The sequence below is a fragment of the Natator depressus genome, chromosome 1 (genome assembly GCF_965152275.1).
Source record: "Natator depressus isolate rNatDep1 chromosome 1, rNatDep2.hap1, whole genome shotgun sequence".
In the NCBI taxonomy this organism is placed as follows: domain Eukaryota; kingdom Metazoa; phylum Chordata; order Testudines; family Cheloniidae; genus Natator; species Natator depressus.
This window is the reverse complement of record NC_134234.1, coordinates 262,728,701-262,747,568: the sequence shown is the minus strand read 5'-3', so window position 1 is coordinate 262,747,568 and position 18,868 is coordinate 262,728,701. Positions and strand designations below refer to the sequence as shown.

The 18,868-nt window shown below is 39.7% G+C and overlaps 1 protein-coding gene across 2 annotated transcripts in view; it reads left to right on the top strand.

Moving 5' to 3' along the window:
* Positions 1-18,868, top strand: part of SCYL2 (SCY1 like pseudokinase 2) — a 51,296-nt gene that overhangs the window by 12,758 nt on the left and 19,670 nt on the right. For both annotated transcript variants that reach the window (XM_074941823.1, XM_074941824.1), the window contains exons 3-9: positions 6,822-6,979; positions 10,963-11,107; positions 13,214-13,363; positions 14,344-14,565; positions 15,992-16,108; positions 16,777-16,902; positions 17,812-17,988. In XM_074941823.1, coding sequence (XP_074797924.1) covers positions 6,822-6,979; positions 10,963-11,107; positions 13,214-13,363; positions 14,344-14,565; positions 15,992-16,108; positions 16,777-16,902; positions 17,812-17,988 — 1,095 coding nt within the window. The remainder of the gene's footprint in view (positions 1-6,821; positions 6,980-10,962; positions 11,108-13,213; positions 13,364-14,343; positions 14,566-15,991; positions 16,109-16,776; positions 16,903-17,811; positions 17,989-18,868) is intronic.

Here is an 18,868-nt window from a genome sequence, read left to right as displayed (position 1 = left end):
GGCAAATTAGAAGCACTGTACCTTCATAGGCAGTCTTAATTCTGGCATTTCCTAACTTTTGAGTGGTTGACTTTGAAACCTTAATTTAGCATTTTATGTGTAATTTCCAAGGTTTTTAAAAAAAACGAACTGAAAGAACAAATTCAGTCATGTGGAATCATATTGACACTCATGTGGGTCGTCAGAAGGGTTGGGACCTTTAGCTCCACCACACCGACCACTGCCACTTGAGCAAAAAGAGTAATTTATAGCAGTAGTAGGTTACTGCTGGGGGAATTCTGTGCCAAAAAATTAAAAATTCTGCGCACAATAATTTATAATTCTGCATATTTTATTTGTCAAAAGAACACAAAATAAACATGCCAGTTTCAATTATTTTGGTAATTTATTTCAAAATACCTGTCAGCAAGTATGTCTGTAGCATCCCTTTGTGTCCCTGCACCCTCACTCCCATTCATCCCCCCCCCCCCCCCCCCCCGTAGACCCATGTATCCCATGCCTTTTGACCTGGCCCCATGGGCACAGTGCTGTGAGGAACGCAGACTTTTCTCTTCCCTATTCACAGCTCGGGCTGCTCCCGCCTGGGATCGGCTGCTCTCTGTTCTGACACCACAGCGGTCCCTGGTCAGTGAAAGGCATAACTGCAGCACTTCTCATCAAAATGCATTATCTGCTGAGGAAAAAAAATTCTGTGTGGCACATGAATTCTGCACATGCGCAATGGCACAGAATTCCCCTAGGAGTAAGTAGGTGGTCAATCTCTCCTCTGTGTGAATGAACCTCTAGGGCAGGGGTCCTCAACCTTTATCTTTCTGAGGCCCCCTAGCTTATTATAAAATCTCCACGGCCCATTGGTGTCACAACAGCTGATTTTCTGCATATTAAAGCCAGGGCCAGTGTTAGGGGGTAGCAAAGAGGCCAGTTGCTTGGGGCTCCATGCCACAGGCTTCAGGGCCTCAGGCTTCAGTCCCATGCAGTGGGGCTTCGGCTTTCTGCCCTGGTCCCTAGTGAGTCTCATGCTGCCCCTGCTTGACAAACCCCCTGTAACCTGCTTGTGGCCCCGCGGGGGGGCCCCAGACTCCTTGTTGAGAACCACTTCTCTAGAGGGGGATAGAACACTTTGCCATTGGATCTCACACGCAAAAGAGAATGGTAAGACTTAGGTTTCATTCCAGGCTTTGGAGGAACGGTGTGTGCTCCAGTGGGCACAGATTCTTCTGTCCAGTCCTCTCAAGTGTCATCTCTTTTGCCCCATCCCTTCCAACCTGTCCATGTCCCATTCCTGTCTCTTTCCCACACCAGGGTCTTCTTCCCTGTCTCATTCTCTTCACTGAGCCAGTCCCACTTTCTACAGGCTTCTCATCCCCACTCCAGTAGTCTTGCCCCTTCAATCCCTAGTTTCACCCCTCTGGACTCCTCCTCCCAGTTCCAGTCACATTGCCCTCCCAGTCCTAATTTCCCCTCCTCCTAGCTCTCCATCTGATCTATCTCCCCAGTCAATTGCTCTTTCCCCAATTTCCCTATCCCCTCTGGCTTCCAGTCCATTTTCCACCCTGGGCTCCTCATCCACTCTCGGCATTTATCCACCCATATCTTTGTCCCAGTCTACTTGCCGAGCCTGTTTAAGCTCCTCTCAGTAGGGTTCTAGTCCCAATCTACCATCTCCATCAACCCCCCCACCACCCTGGCCTTATCCCAGTCTACTCTGTAGGTCCTGTTCTTGTAATCTCTGCATCTGAATCAAGCAGCTTCCTCTTCCACAGTGCCTGGGCCAAGGAGGGGAATCCTTAAGAGCACAGGAGAGAGAGGCTTCCTGCTCTCAGTTCTGGTGCCTGTGCCTGGACCTAAACTGGACCCAGCAGGGTCTGCAGCAGTCCAGAGCTATAATTACAGGGAGAATCTTATGTTCTTACCCAGATTATTGGTGCATTTGGCACATAATCCTAAATTTTCTTTTCCTTCCTTCCTTCCTTCAAAATATTTTCAGGTCACCTATGGGGTTTTACTAACATGTCTGTGCGAAGAGAAGTGTGTTCTGTTCAGCAAAATATTTTTGCCTAACATTTCCTCTTCTCTACTAGAATACCTGGGGATTGACTTTGCTTGCGTCATCGTGCTAATGCTGATACATTGTCTTCAAAAATCAATTTCCATTATGAAATTTAAAGAACTCTGGACAAAGAGTGCCTCATTTTAAATAAATAATAAAAACAAATTTAGCACTTTAATGTGCATCCAGACACAAACAAAGCGCTGCTCGTGCAGTCTGCAATTAATGTAGTTGTACACCACTTTGTGGAAGAAGGGGCTAGATTAGAATACAAATTGAAAGCAAAATACCATAAAGATATTTTTTTTCTCTTTTGATTCATGAATCTTTAAAATATTTTTAAACATTTGCCTCCATGCTATGGTAGAAACAACAGTTACAGATCTAAAACTATTAGTTTTATTATTGTAAAGAAACTTTCTTATTGGTTTGGGAGAGAACTCCTCGGTATGTGCATTTGGTTTTTTTATGTCCTTGTAAAATCCTATAAAGATACATGTTTTCTATAGAGTTTCAGCAAAGAAATTACGTAAGATTGCAACAAGTATTGACTTATTTTGGCAGTCAGAGAATACCCAAAATATTATGGACAATTCCTTCTGTACCTTTTAAAACACATTTGTTGTTACTACAAAATATTAATGCTCAGATAATGTTAGAGGCATCATTAAACGGGCAAAAAAACAACAACCCAGAAATGTTGTACTGGTTTGTGTGGAGATCCAGGTGTCAGTCAGTAGTCTTATATATGTTCACACTTGGCTGTGTGCTGGAAAATGGCACACATCTATTTATTTTATTTTACTTATATTTAATAATATTGAGTAAAAATCAACATACAAGAAAAAGAAAAAGCAAATATTAACACTGGTATTTACAATTTGTTAAAGTGAAGTCCTCAACAAACACTTTGAACAATTTTAAAGACAATTACTTGTCAAATTTCAGTGAAATCTTCCAGAAGAAGAGTTTCTGGCATAGAAGCTGAATTTTTATGAAGCAGTTATACAGCAAGCAAAAAAAACCCCTCCGAAATTATTATTTTAATATGTTGTACTGGGTTTCTTTCCATATACTGCTTGTCTCTTAAAAAATTAAGTTATCGTGCAACTACCCTGGGAGATTTAACTTGAAATGACCTTTATAAAATATTTGGCAACTACATTATAGCGTTTCTGTGGAGACTTAAAACATATCCATCTTATATTGTATGTTGTTTTTGCCGTTGCTGCAATACTTCTAGCCTGCAGGCTGCTTTATTACTTCTCCTAATATTGTTATAAGAATAAAAGACAGATTGACAGTAAATTCTTTAATGCATCTTTTTCTCTGAAGGCTCTCTGGTAAAAGTTGGTCATCTTCCTGGATTATCATCCCCTTTGTTGGTTTATTTTGTCTCCTTTCTTTAAGTATCCTTTCCCAAACACCTAAACTGATTACCTTCTCTCTAATGGCTTGCATTCTAGATTAGACAGACATCTTAGTTACTTATTCCAGGCCCATCATTTAAGTATCTGAACTCCTTGGGAACTTCTGAAGCAATTTGTTTTCCCCACTCTGGCCTCTTTTTTTTTGTTGTTGGTTGGAAAGAAGGTTGGCATTGGTTTTTAACTCTGCCATAATCACTGAAGTTTTTGTGAATTACATAATTTTAGATTAGAGAGAGGCATCTTCTTTTAAGGAATACATCCATCCCTGTGTTATGATAGCTATTATTTAGACATATACTTGACATAACTTGAATTTCCTGTTGCTTATATTATCTCATTTAATTTTTGATAACCAACTGAAGTCTTCCATTCTTCTTTGCTCAATGCAGAAATTCTTATAACAGGAAGATAAAGTAGTAATCAAAGAATTGTATTTTTATTTGGGGCCTAGACTGACCATTTAAATATACATAAAAATTCAGTTTATAATTTCTTTTGTGATTAGCCAGTGTTATCCCAGTGTTTGACTAGATTTCAATGAAGTCTGTTACATTTTGCTTACCTACATGTTTCTTTAATTGTATAACTGTATAAAATATACCATTCACTTCCTCTCCCTAAACTATAGTATAGCAATCATGGTCCCTTTCCAATGGTTATTGCATTTTGGTAGTGGATGAAATTGTCTCTGAATGTATATAGGATATAATCCTTTAAATTAGGCACTTTACAAATACTGTATATAAGATAATAGGCATCTGTTGATTTATAACTTAATTTTGAGTCCGCAAAAAGAAAAGGACTATATGAATAATTTGCTATTCTAATTCCAGATCTACCAGCTGCCCACATACCCTTGCCCGTCTCATCACTTTTATACATTGTTCTTCTTAATACAACCTGTCCATATTTTATATTTACATACAGATATAGTTATAGTGCAACATATACAACTGGAAAAAAAAACCCCTAAATTCTGAGCTCAGTTAGACTGGACAGTTGCTCGGTAACTGAACCTGCACTGTGTGATGATTGGAGGTCAGGAGGCTCTATAAGTCACATCTCTGTGTATCCGTGTTCTCATTGATATATCTTGAAGTAAAATAATTACCATATTTTATATAACAAAGTCCCACAGAGTTTAAAGCTTCGTCTGAGTAGCCTATTATAAAATGCAATAAATAAAATAATAAATAAAGTTCACCATTACACATTTTCCCCATGCACCCCCACAGAGATGTCTCATGTACTCCAGAGGTATGCATGGTTTAGAGCAATGGTCTCCAAACTGGGGTGCGTGAGATGATCCCAGGGGGTGCACGGCAGGAGTAGCGTCGCCGGATGGCACTCCGCCGTTTTTTTTCTTCGGCAGCAGCTCTGCATGTCTACGGCTGGTGTTCCCCTCCAGCAGCCTGCCTGCAGCAGGTCTTCTGTTCTTCTTCCGTCGGCGGGGCATCTGCGGCAGGTCACCCTGCAGGTGTGCGAGCCAAAAAGTTTGGAGACCACTGATTTAGAGGAATGTCTTGTACTGCTTTTGCGAAGGGGTTAAGTGCTTTGATCAGCATGAGAAACTCAAGTGTCTTTGGTCTCCATTCTGAATGACATTGAGCTATTGAACTGTATTCCAGAAAAGAACACAGTTTTTCTGTCCCTTTGCTTTGAGGTAAAAAGATGAGGGGCAGTCAGAAAATAACTAAGGTCTTTTCTACAGATCTGTAATTCTTAGCAGGTGTGTGCAAACTCTTCTGGTGGTATCTGCAGTTTAGGCAGAGCTTGGGTGTGTTTACTGCTCCTTTTGACACACTGATTATAACCATGTAAGCTCTATGTACGCTGCAGTTTCTGCTATTGTTACTGTAGTAAAACAAATTGTACGGTAGCAGGCTGACATGCTGAATATGCATATTCATTAAAATAGCACTTGTACCGAAATTTACACCCAACAGTTGCCTCCTTGTCTTGTCTTTGGGCTGAAACCTAGCATTTTGGATACAAATTAATATTGGTAAATAATATAAATTCTAATTTTATATTAGTTTATATTTTATGAACATATTTCCTTCTGTACAAGGAGCAGACATTTATAAAATAAAAATTCATTAATTGAACTTTCTATTTGGATATTGGGAGTTGGAAGCAACGGACAAGGGTTAATTATCCCCCTCACCTCTTAATTGCATCACAACTGGAAGCAAGGTCCAGGCCATGTGATAACACAAGAAAAGTTCCAGAGATAATGTGTTCTCCTCCTTATTTCCCCTTAATATTCTTAGCAAAAATCCTAATTTATCAAACTCCTTACTTTTTTGTTGAATATGACCTACCAAATTAGGCAGTCCTCCCCCAAATTAATTTTTAAGAGACAGACAGCAAAACATTCTGAAATCAGTAGAACTTGCATTTTCTCGTCTGAGTAATTTTTTTAAAAAAAGTTGAGTAAAATAAAACACTAAGGAAAATACTGTTTAGGGAAATAATTTATTCTTTCCGTTCTCTACAATGTGCTCAAGAAAAAATACAAATGTCAATCCTAACAAAGCATCATTCCAACAAATAAAATAAGTGTATTCTCAAACTATTTAAATTACCAATACCTGAGCTGATTTTGAGGTGCTGAGTATCCATTTATTTAAGATCGGGCCTGCTGCTGTCTTCAGATGTGCTGCTTAGTCATTGCATAAGTAGCACTGGTACCATTAACCATAGGCGCCGAGTTTCTAATCTGCCAGGAGGTGCTCCCCCAGGCTCTGCCCAGGCCCCGCGCCCACTCCACTCCTTCCCCCAATGCCCCACCCTGCTTCTATCCACCCCCGCCCCGCCTCTTCCTGCTCAGTTCCGCCCCTGAGCACATTGCGCCCTCACTCCTTCCCCCTCCCACCCAGCGCCTCCTGACGCCACGAAACAGCTGATCTACAAGAGGCACAGGGAGGGGAAGCTGCTGATCTGTGGTGCTGCAGATGGGTGGGAGGTGCTGGGGGAGTGGAAGGCTCTGATATTGGGGGCTGCCAGTGGGTGCTCAGCACTCACCATTTTTTTTTTTTTTTTCCTGTGGGCGCTCCAGTCCCGGAGCACCCACGGAGTCGATGCCTATGCCATTAACACAAGCTTGTGCTAATAGTCAATTCATTATTTTTTATCAAGTATGTAGCAGTAGTTTATTGGCTCAGGAAAAATATATTTTTGAATTGAAATAAAAAAAAATCATGTTGATAGTAACTGAAATAAGTTAGTATCGCATTTGGCTATGGATGTATAATGAACTGCTTTCTGCTTTGGTGGATCATATTGTATTAACTTTACTGTGTGGCTTAGGAAATACTGACTGAGTTGCTTATTTTTAGGAACTTGCTGTTTTCGTCTTTGATAAAAAGTTAATAGACAAATATCAGAAATTTGAAAAGGATCAGATTATTGATTCTTTAAAGCGAGGAGTTCAACAACTAACAAGGCTTCGACACCCTCGACTAGTTACTGTTCAACATCCATTAGAAGAATCCAGGTAAATTTTAGTAAAATTGTAAGTATTAATTTTTTGCTGGATGTAGAGGTCTGGGGCATTTGGAAAAATGTACAGAAATAATATCAAAAGATATGGATTTGGCAAATAGAGAAAATTAAAATAAAAGTAAGTCATATGTCACCATGTTCTAGTTGCACTGTTGCCCAAAGAGTCACTTTTTCTGATATTATTCAGAGATATTGAAGGTACAATATGTGACTGACTTCAACTGCTAAAATATTCATTAAAACAAAACTTTCTTTTGCGCAGTTATACTTCACTTTAAAGAGGGCTGAAGTCACAGTAACTGCCAAAGCAAAGAGCTTTTCTTGATTTTTGGTTTATTTTGTTTTGGCTTCTACTTTGTAAAAAAATCATGACTAATGCTATGTTTTTCCACCCTCAGTTACTCACTCCTTTTCCACTCACTTTGCCCGAACTACAGCAGGAGACCTTGCCCATGCTTAAAAAAAGTTAAAATTATAGGTGTGTGCCAGCTTCCGGATAGTTAAGGTAGAGAAAACTTTACGGTTTGAGGTCAGTTCTTGTAAGTGATCTTGTATCTGCATAGTTACTCAGATTCCCTTGAAAGTTAGTGTGTCTCATGGAGTGCTGGGGTAGGGATAGTGATATAAATTTGGGGTCATTTCACCAAAAAATTCCTGAGATGTAGCCTCCTTTGGGGAAGCAGTATTGAAAATGTTGTTTAACAAAGTTAATATCTACAGATAGGCTTGAGCCTAACACTCATGCACAAAACTGATTATCTTGTGTATGTGCATGATACCCAAGTGGGTTATTAGTCAGCTAGTTCTCACATGATCTGGATGGCTGAATGGGACATGCTATGGCCATTGAATATGAGCAACACCTACGCATTTTAATCTGGAACCTACCCTTGGTAGAAATCTGGAAATGAAGTAGTCATGTTGCTACAATCTGCCTTTGTCAAAGAGGTCTTTTGTTATTTTGGGAAAATGTCATCTGAGTACAGCAGAAAATTCAGAAGGTGCTCAGACTATTTTTGAAAAGAAAATTAATTGTGTATGCAAATGCTTGCTGGGAGGGGGAGCTAGGGGGCAGAGGAATAGAGGAAAGGGGTTTGTGGTAGGGGGGATAAATTGGGGTGAGTGTGAGGGGAGAGAGGTTGGGAGGTTCAGGTGAGGGGAGCGGATGGAGATGAGAGATGGAACACTGGGAAGGGTGATATGTGGGGTGGGTGTCAAGGTGAGTGGTGGGGGACGACCTGTCAGCCTCACATCCTTCTCTCCTGTGTGTGTGTGTGTGTGCGCGCGCGCGCGCACTGTGATCTTAAGGCAACACAAATCTAAACCTCTGAAAATCAGAAAATACAAAGTTAAGGTATATGCCATATCTTGCAGGGAATGGGAGGCTGACTTGCAGGGGAAGTAGACTGGGTGGGTCAAAGGCATAGCTGGGGAATCCTGGCTGAAGCAGATGGGGAGTCCAGCTGGGTGGTGACGCATAGTGGCAGTATGGGGCCTGGTTTGATGTACAGCACTGGGTACATAACTCAAGGGCGCATGCGCCCCTCCAGTAAGCTGCTGCCTGTCATATATATGCACCCTCAGAGGTCACCAGACAGTAGGGAGCAACATCTTACATGCTAATGGCTTCCCAAGTGCTAGTGGCTTAATGGGACAGGAAGGGGAAGGTGAACTTGAAATGGTGGCCTGGGAGTACAAGAGTAGGGTTAGATGTAGGTATATTAAATGTTGGCACAGCTTGGCAGAGCTGTGATAATGATATGAGGAGATCTGGGGTGGGAGTCATGACCTTCTGGAGGTGTGTGAATCCCTTTGCCTGACCCCTGAGTGTAATCTAAGGAAAGAGGTGCCTATGTGCCCTGAGGGATCCGGTATGCCTCATTTCAGCACTGCGTTGTGTAGCTTGTGTCAGTAGCAGAAAGGATAGTATTAGATGGCATCCTGTGCATATGGGTAAAGGTTGTAAAATTTAGTAGATATGGTGTTTTCTGTAGAGTAAACTAGGTGTTTGAGTGTAGGGCAGGTATAGATAGCTCCTGTTCAGTACAGTGAAAGAATGTGTGCTATGGGCTTATAGGTCATCGCTGAATGAGAGTAGAGTTAAGGTTACATGGGCATGTACCTTAACTCTGTATTTCCTGGTTTACATAAGTTTGAGTTTTGCTAAAGTTGAAGTTTTGGAACAGTATTAAGTACCACCAGGCATTTAAATCTGCTTTTTGTTGGTGAATAGGAATAAAAGATTAAGTGACTTCATCATCCCCTGTTCTGGTCTTACCTAGTGGGTCAGTACAAAACTGAGTTTCTGTAGAGGCAGTTTTGTTATATTTAAAAAAAAAAAAAAAAAAAGTGCAGGGTCAGGAGGAGCCAGGACCTATTGGTTTAATTGGAAGCCTGACTAACACCAACGTTGAGCATCTTCAGTCAGGTTTTCTGACGCTTGTATTTATTCTGCTTTAGGATTCTTGCTTCTTCACAAAGGCGGTGGTAGGGAGAACTGAAGCTATGACTCTTAATCTTTGAGGGTGAGGAGCCAAGGATCTTTCGTGTTTCATCAGTTTTGTTTCTTTGGCCTTATTGTACTTTAGAGAGCAATTTCATTGGCTTGTTAAGTGTACAATCCATTAAGTTTTATCCTACTGCATAGTGTTCCCTATGATATTTTTGAATGACTCAACAAATACTTAGTTTTCTATTTTTTTGCATGAGACTTTATCACCCTGAGTAATATATTCTGATTGGTTTTCTTATGTCTCGATTTTCCTTGCTCAGGTGGAGGCAGTGTTCTTATTTTCTCATATAGAGCCTGCTAGTTCTTTCTCACAACAGGCTCAAGTGTTACCAACTAGCTAAAGCTTTTTCCTGTCGACTTTAGAACAATTGAGACTTAACCCACAGCTCTTAAGTTGCTAAGGCTGTTCCAGGCGTCTTAAGAACAGTCTGCCAATGCTACCTGAAGCCTGTACCTGTGAGGCAATGTGGGGAGCACACTTGCTGGCATCATGAGACTGATATGGAGAGTTAAGAGTCACCATGATCCCCTGCTCCTTGACAGTAGCTAGAAGGCTTGTAATTGTGTACATATACAAGTGTACTCCTCTTACAGCCACCAAGGGAGAGGAGACAGGGAAGAGGCTAAATGAAGAGCCATTTCAAGCATAGTCACAGGGAGGCAACCTCGTTTATTGAGAGGATAGGACGTGAACGTTACAACACAATGTTAGAGGAGAAGTGAAGCCACAGAGGGAAAGAGGAGGTGGGGACATGGTGAGGGATGAAGGGAGAGAGTAAATGAAGACGCAGTTACACTATGTTTATTGTGCAGTCATTTTGATGAGTGTTTCAAGCATTTTTGCCATAAAAAATTGTATGCTTTGTAGTGTCACTAAATATTCAACAATTGCTTCATTAATTGTTGGTCAGCACATATTCTCCGCTCTGCTGAATTTTTTATTTTCAGTTATTTTCTCTGCCTCCCACTATGAACAAGGCTCTAGTTTGGTGCTGACTTTGGTCTCATAGGCTTTGACCCTAATGTTCTGGTTTATGGCTGACTGGTGTACACAAAGGCTGCTTTACTCAGAATCTTATCAATCCAGGTCCTAACTAAGCCTGATCCTGCAACTTGTACATGAATTCCTACTTTACACCTTTGTTGTGTTGGCCCAGTACAGGGAAAATATTCGTATTCTTTATCAAACACTATGCACACTTTTAGTACTATATACAGAGTAGTAAATGCCTTACTCTGACCAGTACCACCTTCTGACTTCCGGTGTGCTTCCAAGACATCTTGTTACAGAATTAAAATATTTGAGATGCTATTCTTCAAAAGCTGACATATAGCATGGTTTAAGTAATATTGATTATTGTGGTGATATATCATGTGAAAGTTATTTTCTGTAATTCAAAATCATGACCAAGAGCTTATTAAATGTATTTACTGGATATATTGGATACCTCTTCCCTTTTTAGAGATTGCCTGGCATTTTGTACAGAGCCAGTCTTTGCAAGTTTAGCTAATGTTCTTGGCAACTGGGACAATCTGCCCTCTCCTTTACCATCTGATATTAAGGAATACAAACTTTATGATGTGGAAACCAAATATGGCTTGCTTCAGGTATGTTAATGGTTTTATCTTTATTGGTTTATAAATTTAAGCCCTGATCCTGCTAACAGCTATGCACATGTTTACCTATATGAGTAATTGTGGGTAAAGATAAGCATGTGGGTAACAGTTTGGTTAGGAATTCTGGAGTTATTTATCTAAAAGCACAAGACATTTCTATCAGAGCATTCAGGATTGATAAGATTTTTTTTTTTTAATTCACAGCTGATGTAAGTGCATTCAACTCCATTTAAGTCTATGGTGTTAAACCCAGTTATATTAGTGTTAACTTTTTAAAATTTACTTATAGGTTTTTCTATAATGGACATCACCATAGTATCTGATCACCTTAAATAATTAATGAATCTATCCTTACAACAGTCCTGTGAGTAGGGAACTATTATCCCTATCTCTTATATAGGGAACTGGGGCATGGAGAAGTTAAGTAACTTGCTCCAGGTTGCTCAGGAAGTCTGTGGTGATGCTGAGAATAGAACATAGATAGCCTGAGTCTAGGTCTATCCAATGCCTTAACCCCATACTGTTTTTTCCTCTTGCCATCCTTGGCAAATTTGGTGTAATTTCTTCTCCTTGAAAGAACGGTTTAGTGTAAATCCATCTCCTGGAGGAGAAAAGCGAGGTGAGGGCACAGAACACTGTATTAGTTCCAGACATAATACATTATAGTGGTGCTGATTATCACTGAGGTATTCAAGGAATTGCTGTCAGTTCCATTACATACAGTTTTTCAGGGGAATGTATATTTTTATAATAGTTGATTTTAGGTTAAATACTATCCTACAAGGTTTCAGCCTGGAGTTACCCTTCTGAAATAAAAAAAAATCACCTGGGGTCCATACCTTTTGATAAGTAATCTGAAGACCAATGATGGTGATCATAAAAAAATTTTTCGAGACAACTTTGCATTAATATTTGAGAAGAGTAAGAGATGAACAAAAGAAACGAGCAAACAGCAGTCATGGATATTTTGCTGTATGGCAGGTCCCAGCTTCAAAAGAGCACATAGTGCATGAAATAATTATGAGAAGAGAGACACCGCAATGCTTTGAAGACCCTTTATAAACAGGGTGGTGAAAAGGATGAATGCTAGATGGAATGCTCTGGATTGCTACTGTTTCTGCCCAATCTCACTAGAGAATTTGGATTTGTACATTTCACCATTTCCCTTTTAGTCCCCGCCCTTTCTTTTTAATGAAGAGTGATGCCAGTTCCTATGAGTCTTAGCTATGTGGCCTCTTATCTTTTTAAAATAAATTTGAAACATGTGACCAAACTTAAATTTGCCTTTTTCTTTCCCCTAGTCATACCACTGCCACCCACATAATTCAGTCAGTGCTCTGTCTTTAAGTGAATAGTTTATCCCCCAACCTGTTGCTGCTCCTGCTACTACCTTTATAGATGCCCAGGAGCCCTTCTGTCTGTGAGCACTCTATTGCTATCTCCCTCTCCCCTTGTAAATGAGCCCTGGCACAGAGGTCACTACTCCTTGCTTCATCCTCTCATTCTCTTTGGGTGTTTGCTTTTGTGTTTTTTAAAAAGCAGCCTCCAACCATTCTGCTCTTTCACACTCCCCCTCTCTACACACATCTGTGAAAAGAACAAAGCAAACTGCTCTGTCCTCCCCTTCTCCTTAAAAACTAGCTATGCGTAAGCAATTTTGTTCCCACCTTCCTGTCGCCTAAAGGAGCACCAGTATATATGCTACTCTGCATCTTTTCTGTTCCTTCTATTCTAGAGAAGGAACCAGTGGCTCCCCATTCAGCCAACTCATCTGGTGAACATTCAACTCATCCTGGGCATGTGGGTTTTTCAAGCCCTGTGATAGTTAACTTGGCATTAGTAACTCCATGAGCAAGTTCTCAACCTGAATTTGGTTTGCTTGATACATGTTTAATTTTTTCAAAGATTTTAGTGTGAAATTTTTTCTTCCCTTGTGATAGATTGGCTTGACTGTTTTTTAATTAACACATGCCAGTTGAGCATGGGAAGTCAGACTTTGCTGTGATAAATCACACCTGATAATTGATGTAAATATTTTGCAAGTGTTTTGAAAGAATATATGCAAAAAAACTTGAAATAATCTTTCCTCGTTAACAGGTCTCTGAAGGTTTGTCCTTTCTGCACAGCAGTGTGAAAATGGTCCATGGAAACATTACTCCTGAAAATATAATTTTGAATAAAAGTGGAGCATGGAAAATTATGGGATTTGATTTTTGTATTCAGTCAACAAATCCATCTGAACAAGAGGTAATAAGGCTTTATTTTTATCTGCTTTTTACTTTAAGTGTAGATAGTGTCTAAAGCAGGCTGCATGATCTACTAATTCTAGTGCTGTATCACATACTAATTTCTCTAAACCTCTTTATTTAAAAAAAAAAGAAAAAAGAGGGGAGGCTATATGACATGATAGGTCATCAGCCCTTTACTTCTGGAGGTCTGAGTTCAAATTCTGCCTTGAGTTACAATTGAAAATGAGTTTGAGCTGGCATCCTTAAATTAGGGATTGGGTTCTAGTCCTAGTATAGTGGTCAGTGAAAAATTCCTTGTACTGTACTTTAAAAATTAGTGTGATTTCATCCTTGAGCCCCATGCACATATGTTGCAGAACTACTACATGCTTGATAGTTGTTGCTTAAAAGAAACTGAAGAGTGGATTAACAGGAACTAAATAGTTCAGGGAATTAGTAACGGGATGTGGTGTTTGTCTGTGCAGAGTACAGCATATACGTCTACTGGTAGGTCAGTACAGGAGGATGCCACCTTTTCTCCTAGTGCAACGTTTTTGAGGCAGCAGGTCACCAACCACTCTTGGCACCAAGATAAACCAATAACAGCCCAATGGACAGGGCTACCGTCCTGCCACAGAGTGCAGCGTTGCTGGTATTACTGGCAATTCTTATCCAGAAATACATTTAATTTCGTAAAGTAAAACGAGTAGCATATTTTCTGTAGCTCTTTTTTTAAAGATTAATTTATGCCTAAATATGTAAACCATACTTTGAAATGTTCATCAAGTTTCATAATTCTAAATCATCTTGGTGTGATACCTGCAACAGTCAAAGCGTACCCATTTAGCCTATATAGCCACTTAATCACTTTTGCTTCACTGTGTCCCTGTTGTTTTACTCATGATGAATTTGAAGGAATTTGACTGTTTGCTGCTTATTCAGTAATTTTCAATTTAAAATCTTCAACTACTATATTTTCTTTCACTGTTGTTTTTACAGCTGAAGTTCCTATGTAAAGAATGGGATCCGAACTTGCCATCCTTGTGTCTTCCAAATCCTGAGTATTTGGCACCAGAATACATCCTTTCAGTGAGCTGCGAGACTTCCAGTGACATGTACTCTTTAGGCGCTGTCACGTATGCAGTATTTAATAAAGGGAAACCTATTTTTGAGATCAACAAGAAAGATATTTATAAAAGTTTCAGTAGACAGCTGGATCAGGTATCTACTATACTTAGCAATATGTTCTGAATTTGATTATCACTTTTTAAATGTCTCAATGTTTAAAAGCAATTGCTACTTTAAAAAAGAAAAGAAATGGATATCTCAATGTAGTATACAACATCGAGAGCTACAATATAAATGTAGTTACAATAATAGGTCACATCATATATGCTACCTCTTTAAAATCAGTCTTTATAAAATACTTAGAATAAAAATAGATGCATAATTCAAATTACCTGAATAAACTACTAGTGCTGACATTCTACCTGGGGCTCCTTATGTCCCCATATGCTGCTAATAGGGGATAGACATGTGATGTGCCACTCTGACTGTGAGTAGAGCAAACAGGATATCAACCACAGGACAATGAACAACTGTGTTAGCATGTAAGAATTGCTGAGTTTAAATAAAAGGTGGTGAAATCACCCCCAGGTGAGAAATTGTGAGTGAGTCCTCCCTCCCTCCCACAGTTGAATTGGAAAGATGCTCTCCTCATTTACCTTCAGAGAAAAAGAGATTAACTTTTCTTTCTCCGCCTCCTGTCTGCTGGAGGAAGAGAAGAGATGCTGAGTTATACTGATGTTCCTTAGGGCTTGTCTACACTGGCAACGCTAAAGTGCTGCCGCGGCTTGTGTAGTCACGGCAGAGCGCTGGGAGAACTCTAAAAAACCCACCTCCACGAGAAGCATAGCTACCAGCGCTGGGGGACTGTTTACACTGGCACTTTACAGCGCTGAAACTTGCTGCACTCAGGGGGATGTTTTTTCACACCGCTGAGCAAGAAAGTTGCAGCGCTTTAAATTGCCAGTGTAGACAAGTTCTTAGTCACGTTTAAAGCTCTATCATGACATACAGATCACAATGCACTATTAAAGAGGCCATGAGCCATATAGTTGAGTTCCTTTGCGCTACAGAATTAGGCTGTGTCTACACTACCACTTATGTTGCTCAGGGATTTGAATATTCCATCCCACTGAGCGACATGTTACACCGACATAAGCGCTCGTGTGCACAGCGCTATATCAGCGGGAGAGCTTCTCCCGACAGTAAAGCTTTTGCCACTCGCAGAGGTGGTTTCATTATGCCGACAAGGGAGCTCTCTCTCATCGGCATAGGGCGTCTTCACCACACACGCTGCTGTGGCGCAGCTGTATCAGTACAGCTGTGCCACTGCAGTGCTGTATGTGTAGACATGGCCTTAGTAATCTCAGGCTTTAAACCAGTGCCAGCATGCGGTGCCTCTGTAAGAAAAGAGGTAGGAATGACCACAGCTGAAGTTTGTGCTTGCATTTGTAAAAATTACATTTTCTAAAATTTGCCTATTTAAAGTAGAACTCAGAAGGCATCAAATCAGTTGTCTTAAAATAATGAGTATGTAGAGTTTTCTGTATTCATGGATCATGTGCTTGAATTATTTGTACAGCTGAGTCGCTTAGGCTCCAGTACACTTCAGAATATACCAGAGGAAGTACGTGAACATGTAAAACTATTATTAAATGTAGCTCCTGCAGTCAGACCAGATGCAGATCAAATGACAAAGGTGAGTGCCTAGAAAATACTGTAGCTGCAAGAAACAGGGCTAATAATGTGTGATTAGAAGCAAACAATATATGCACTTTTTTTAGCTGTTGCTCTTTTCAATTGAAATTTTAAAATGTTTAGTTATTTTCTGTTGTCCTTAAAGGTGCTACTTTTCCTTTTGTTTTATGACTGTCACATTCACTTTATGTATTGAAGCAGGGCTGTAAATTCCCAGGGAGGTAACCAAAGACTGGGTAGTCTAGGAAGTAGCCCAATAATGTAGAAGTAATAAGTATACAGTACTTCTTGGTAAGGTTGCTCTTTTATTAAAACTTGTCTTCATTCTTCGAGCTTTTGTAATGCAATAAATAATTCTCTTCCATATAAAATAAACCAAGTTAGACAGATCATATCAGCCATACAAATATTATCAGTTTTTCCTTTAAAAAGCTAGGCTCAAACAGTCAATTGTTTTAATGATGAAGTTTACCTGTCAGTCACAATACTACTTATTGTGTAAAAATGTACTTCTCTATTTGTTAGATGTAGCCACTTAACGATAAAAGCTTGTTGATTATAGTGCATTTGAGAAGATAAATTAGATCATTATTTTACATATGTTACATTTACAGTAGCATTGGTGGTGGTTTCTCGCAAAGATCACACTTTTTTATCCTTTATTTTTAGATACCTTTCTTTGATGATGTTGGGGCAATGACACTCCAATATTTTGATTCTTTATTCCAAAGGGATAATCTTCAGAAATCACAGTTTTTTAAAGGGCTACCAAAGGTTCTACCAAAACTGCCTAAGGTTTGTTTTCCTTTATCTTTTATCATTTTAAAATCAAGAGTATTGGAGTCTATGCACGTCCGTTCTATAATGGACTGCAGTGGGATTGGTAGAACATAGCAGGGAAGAAGAAGAGGTATGACAAACTCATTTTATGTGGGAATACCCTGCAGCTGCTGATACTCCTGGAGATAAGAAAAAATGTCAACCTTGAACTCTCCTGGTAGCAAAATTTGCCTTGAAGAGTTCGCTTAACTCCTCTGGGTTCATCCCACTTGGAAAAGATGATCTCTTCCTCCCTATGTTCCCCATTCCCATTGCTTTACAATCCCCATCTTTCAAGTCCCCATCCTTCCAGTGCAGTTGGACTTACTGAACTCTTTTTTTAGAGCTTGTCAATGCTTCTTTATTGCTGAGTGATGCAAAGCTTTCTTCCCCAAGGGGGCTTGGCCCATTGTGCTTTTCATTCTCACAGACAGCTTGGAAAGCTAGAGACTGTCAGTCCAAATTTCTTCTCCTGTATGGGAGGCAGATGGTATGATAACACTGGCCCCATCCCCTTCCCTTTTTTGTTAATCTTAGATTTTATAATCCCAAAGAAAATAAGAAGGAAAAAATACTTGTTTACTACATAATCGAATAACAACATTTGTAGCCCAGGTGATTAAATTTCTACATCTTTAATTAAACTTTCTTTTTGAACTATTTAGTGTACAATCCTACTGCAGGAAGATCTAATGTTGAGTAATGTCTTTTTTTTTTTTTTTTAACTTAGCAAGTTTACTCTTAAAGTAAGGTTCAGAACTGATTGTTGCATTTGTCTACTACTGTATAAACCTGACTTTTATGAAGAAAATCTTGGCTGAAATAAATTTAGAAAATAGTATTTTATTGCAATGCAAAGCAATCACACCTCTTTGTCTTTCTCAGCGTGTTATAGTGCAGCGGATTTTGCCTTACTTGACCGCAGAGTTTGTGAACCCTGATATGGTACCCTTTGTTTTGCCTAATGTTCTGCTGATTGCTGAGGAGTGCACCAAAGAAGAGTACATCAAGCTAATTCTGCCTGATCTTGGCCCTGTTTTTAAACAGCAAGAACCAATCCAGGTAGTTAATGTTGTTTTAAAAGTAAATCTCATTTTTTCCTTCAAGGTTTTTCCTGACAAAATCCTAATCAATCTTCTATTTATTTCCTTGTTCCAATCCAACACAAACTTCCAAACCTCAGTTCTGCTCTGTAGCTGTCCAGAGAGATCAGTCTTGAGTGAAGCAAGGCATTTCGTCTTCTGAAATGCACTGAGCCCGTTGCCTCTGTAGCACACCTGCCCTTGACTGGTCTGGAATGCAATTTTAGCATGGCAGACCATTCGCTCTCTAAAGGGGCAACAGACCTTTCATTAAGCATAATATTGTATTGATATGGTGAGTCTAGAGTAACAAAAATCAGACTTGTAATTTATCATCAGGCCTGTTCTGAGCAGGACTAAACAATACTGGATAAATTTGCTACCACTTTTTTTTTTTTTTTTTTTTTTTTTTTTTTGCTGGTATTGACAAGCCCAAAGAGGGAACATAGGAATCTTGGGTAAAGGTTGTGCCGGGCCCCCCCCTCCAAAGAACTTTCAGATGATTAGGTGGTAGTATGTCTGGCTATCTGATGGTGTATGTCAAATGTCCAAACAGACACTTCCTCAACCCTTTCTGTCTTCTTTAAAAGCTGTTGGGTTTTGAGATTTTTATTACAGGTTCTAGTGTTGCTTTTCAAAAGAAGAATTGAGGTTACCTTGGTGAAGTATTTTGCTTGGGGAATTACACATTTTTATGTCAAGTTTGGTTTCACTTTAGGAATAAACCTACTTTGTGCCAGTACTGTCACTGTAATGCTGTGCTCCTTCAGTAAGGTCCAAATTCTGCCTTCCAATGCATATGTGCAACTTCAGTTGAAGTAATTGGGAATTGCACATATGCATCAGAAGGCAGAATTTGA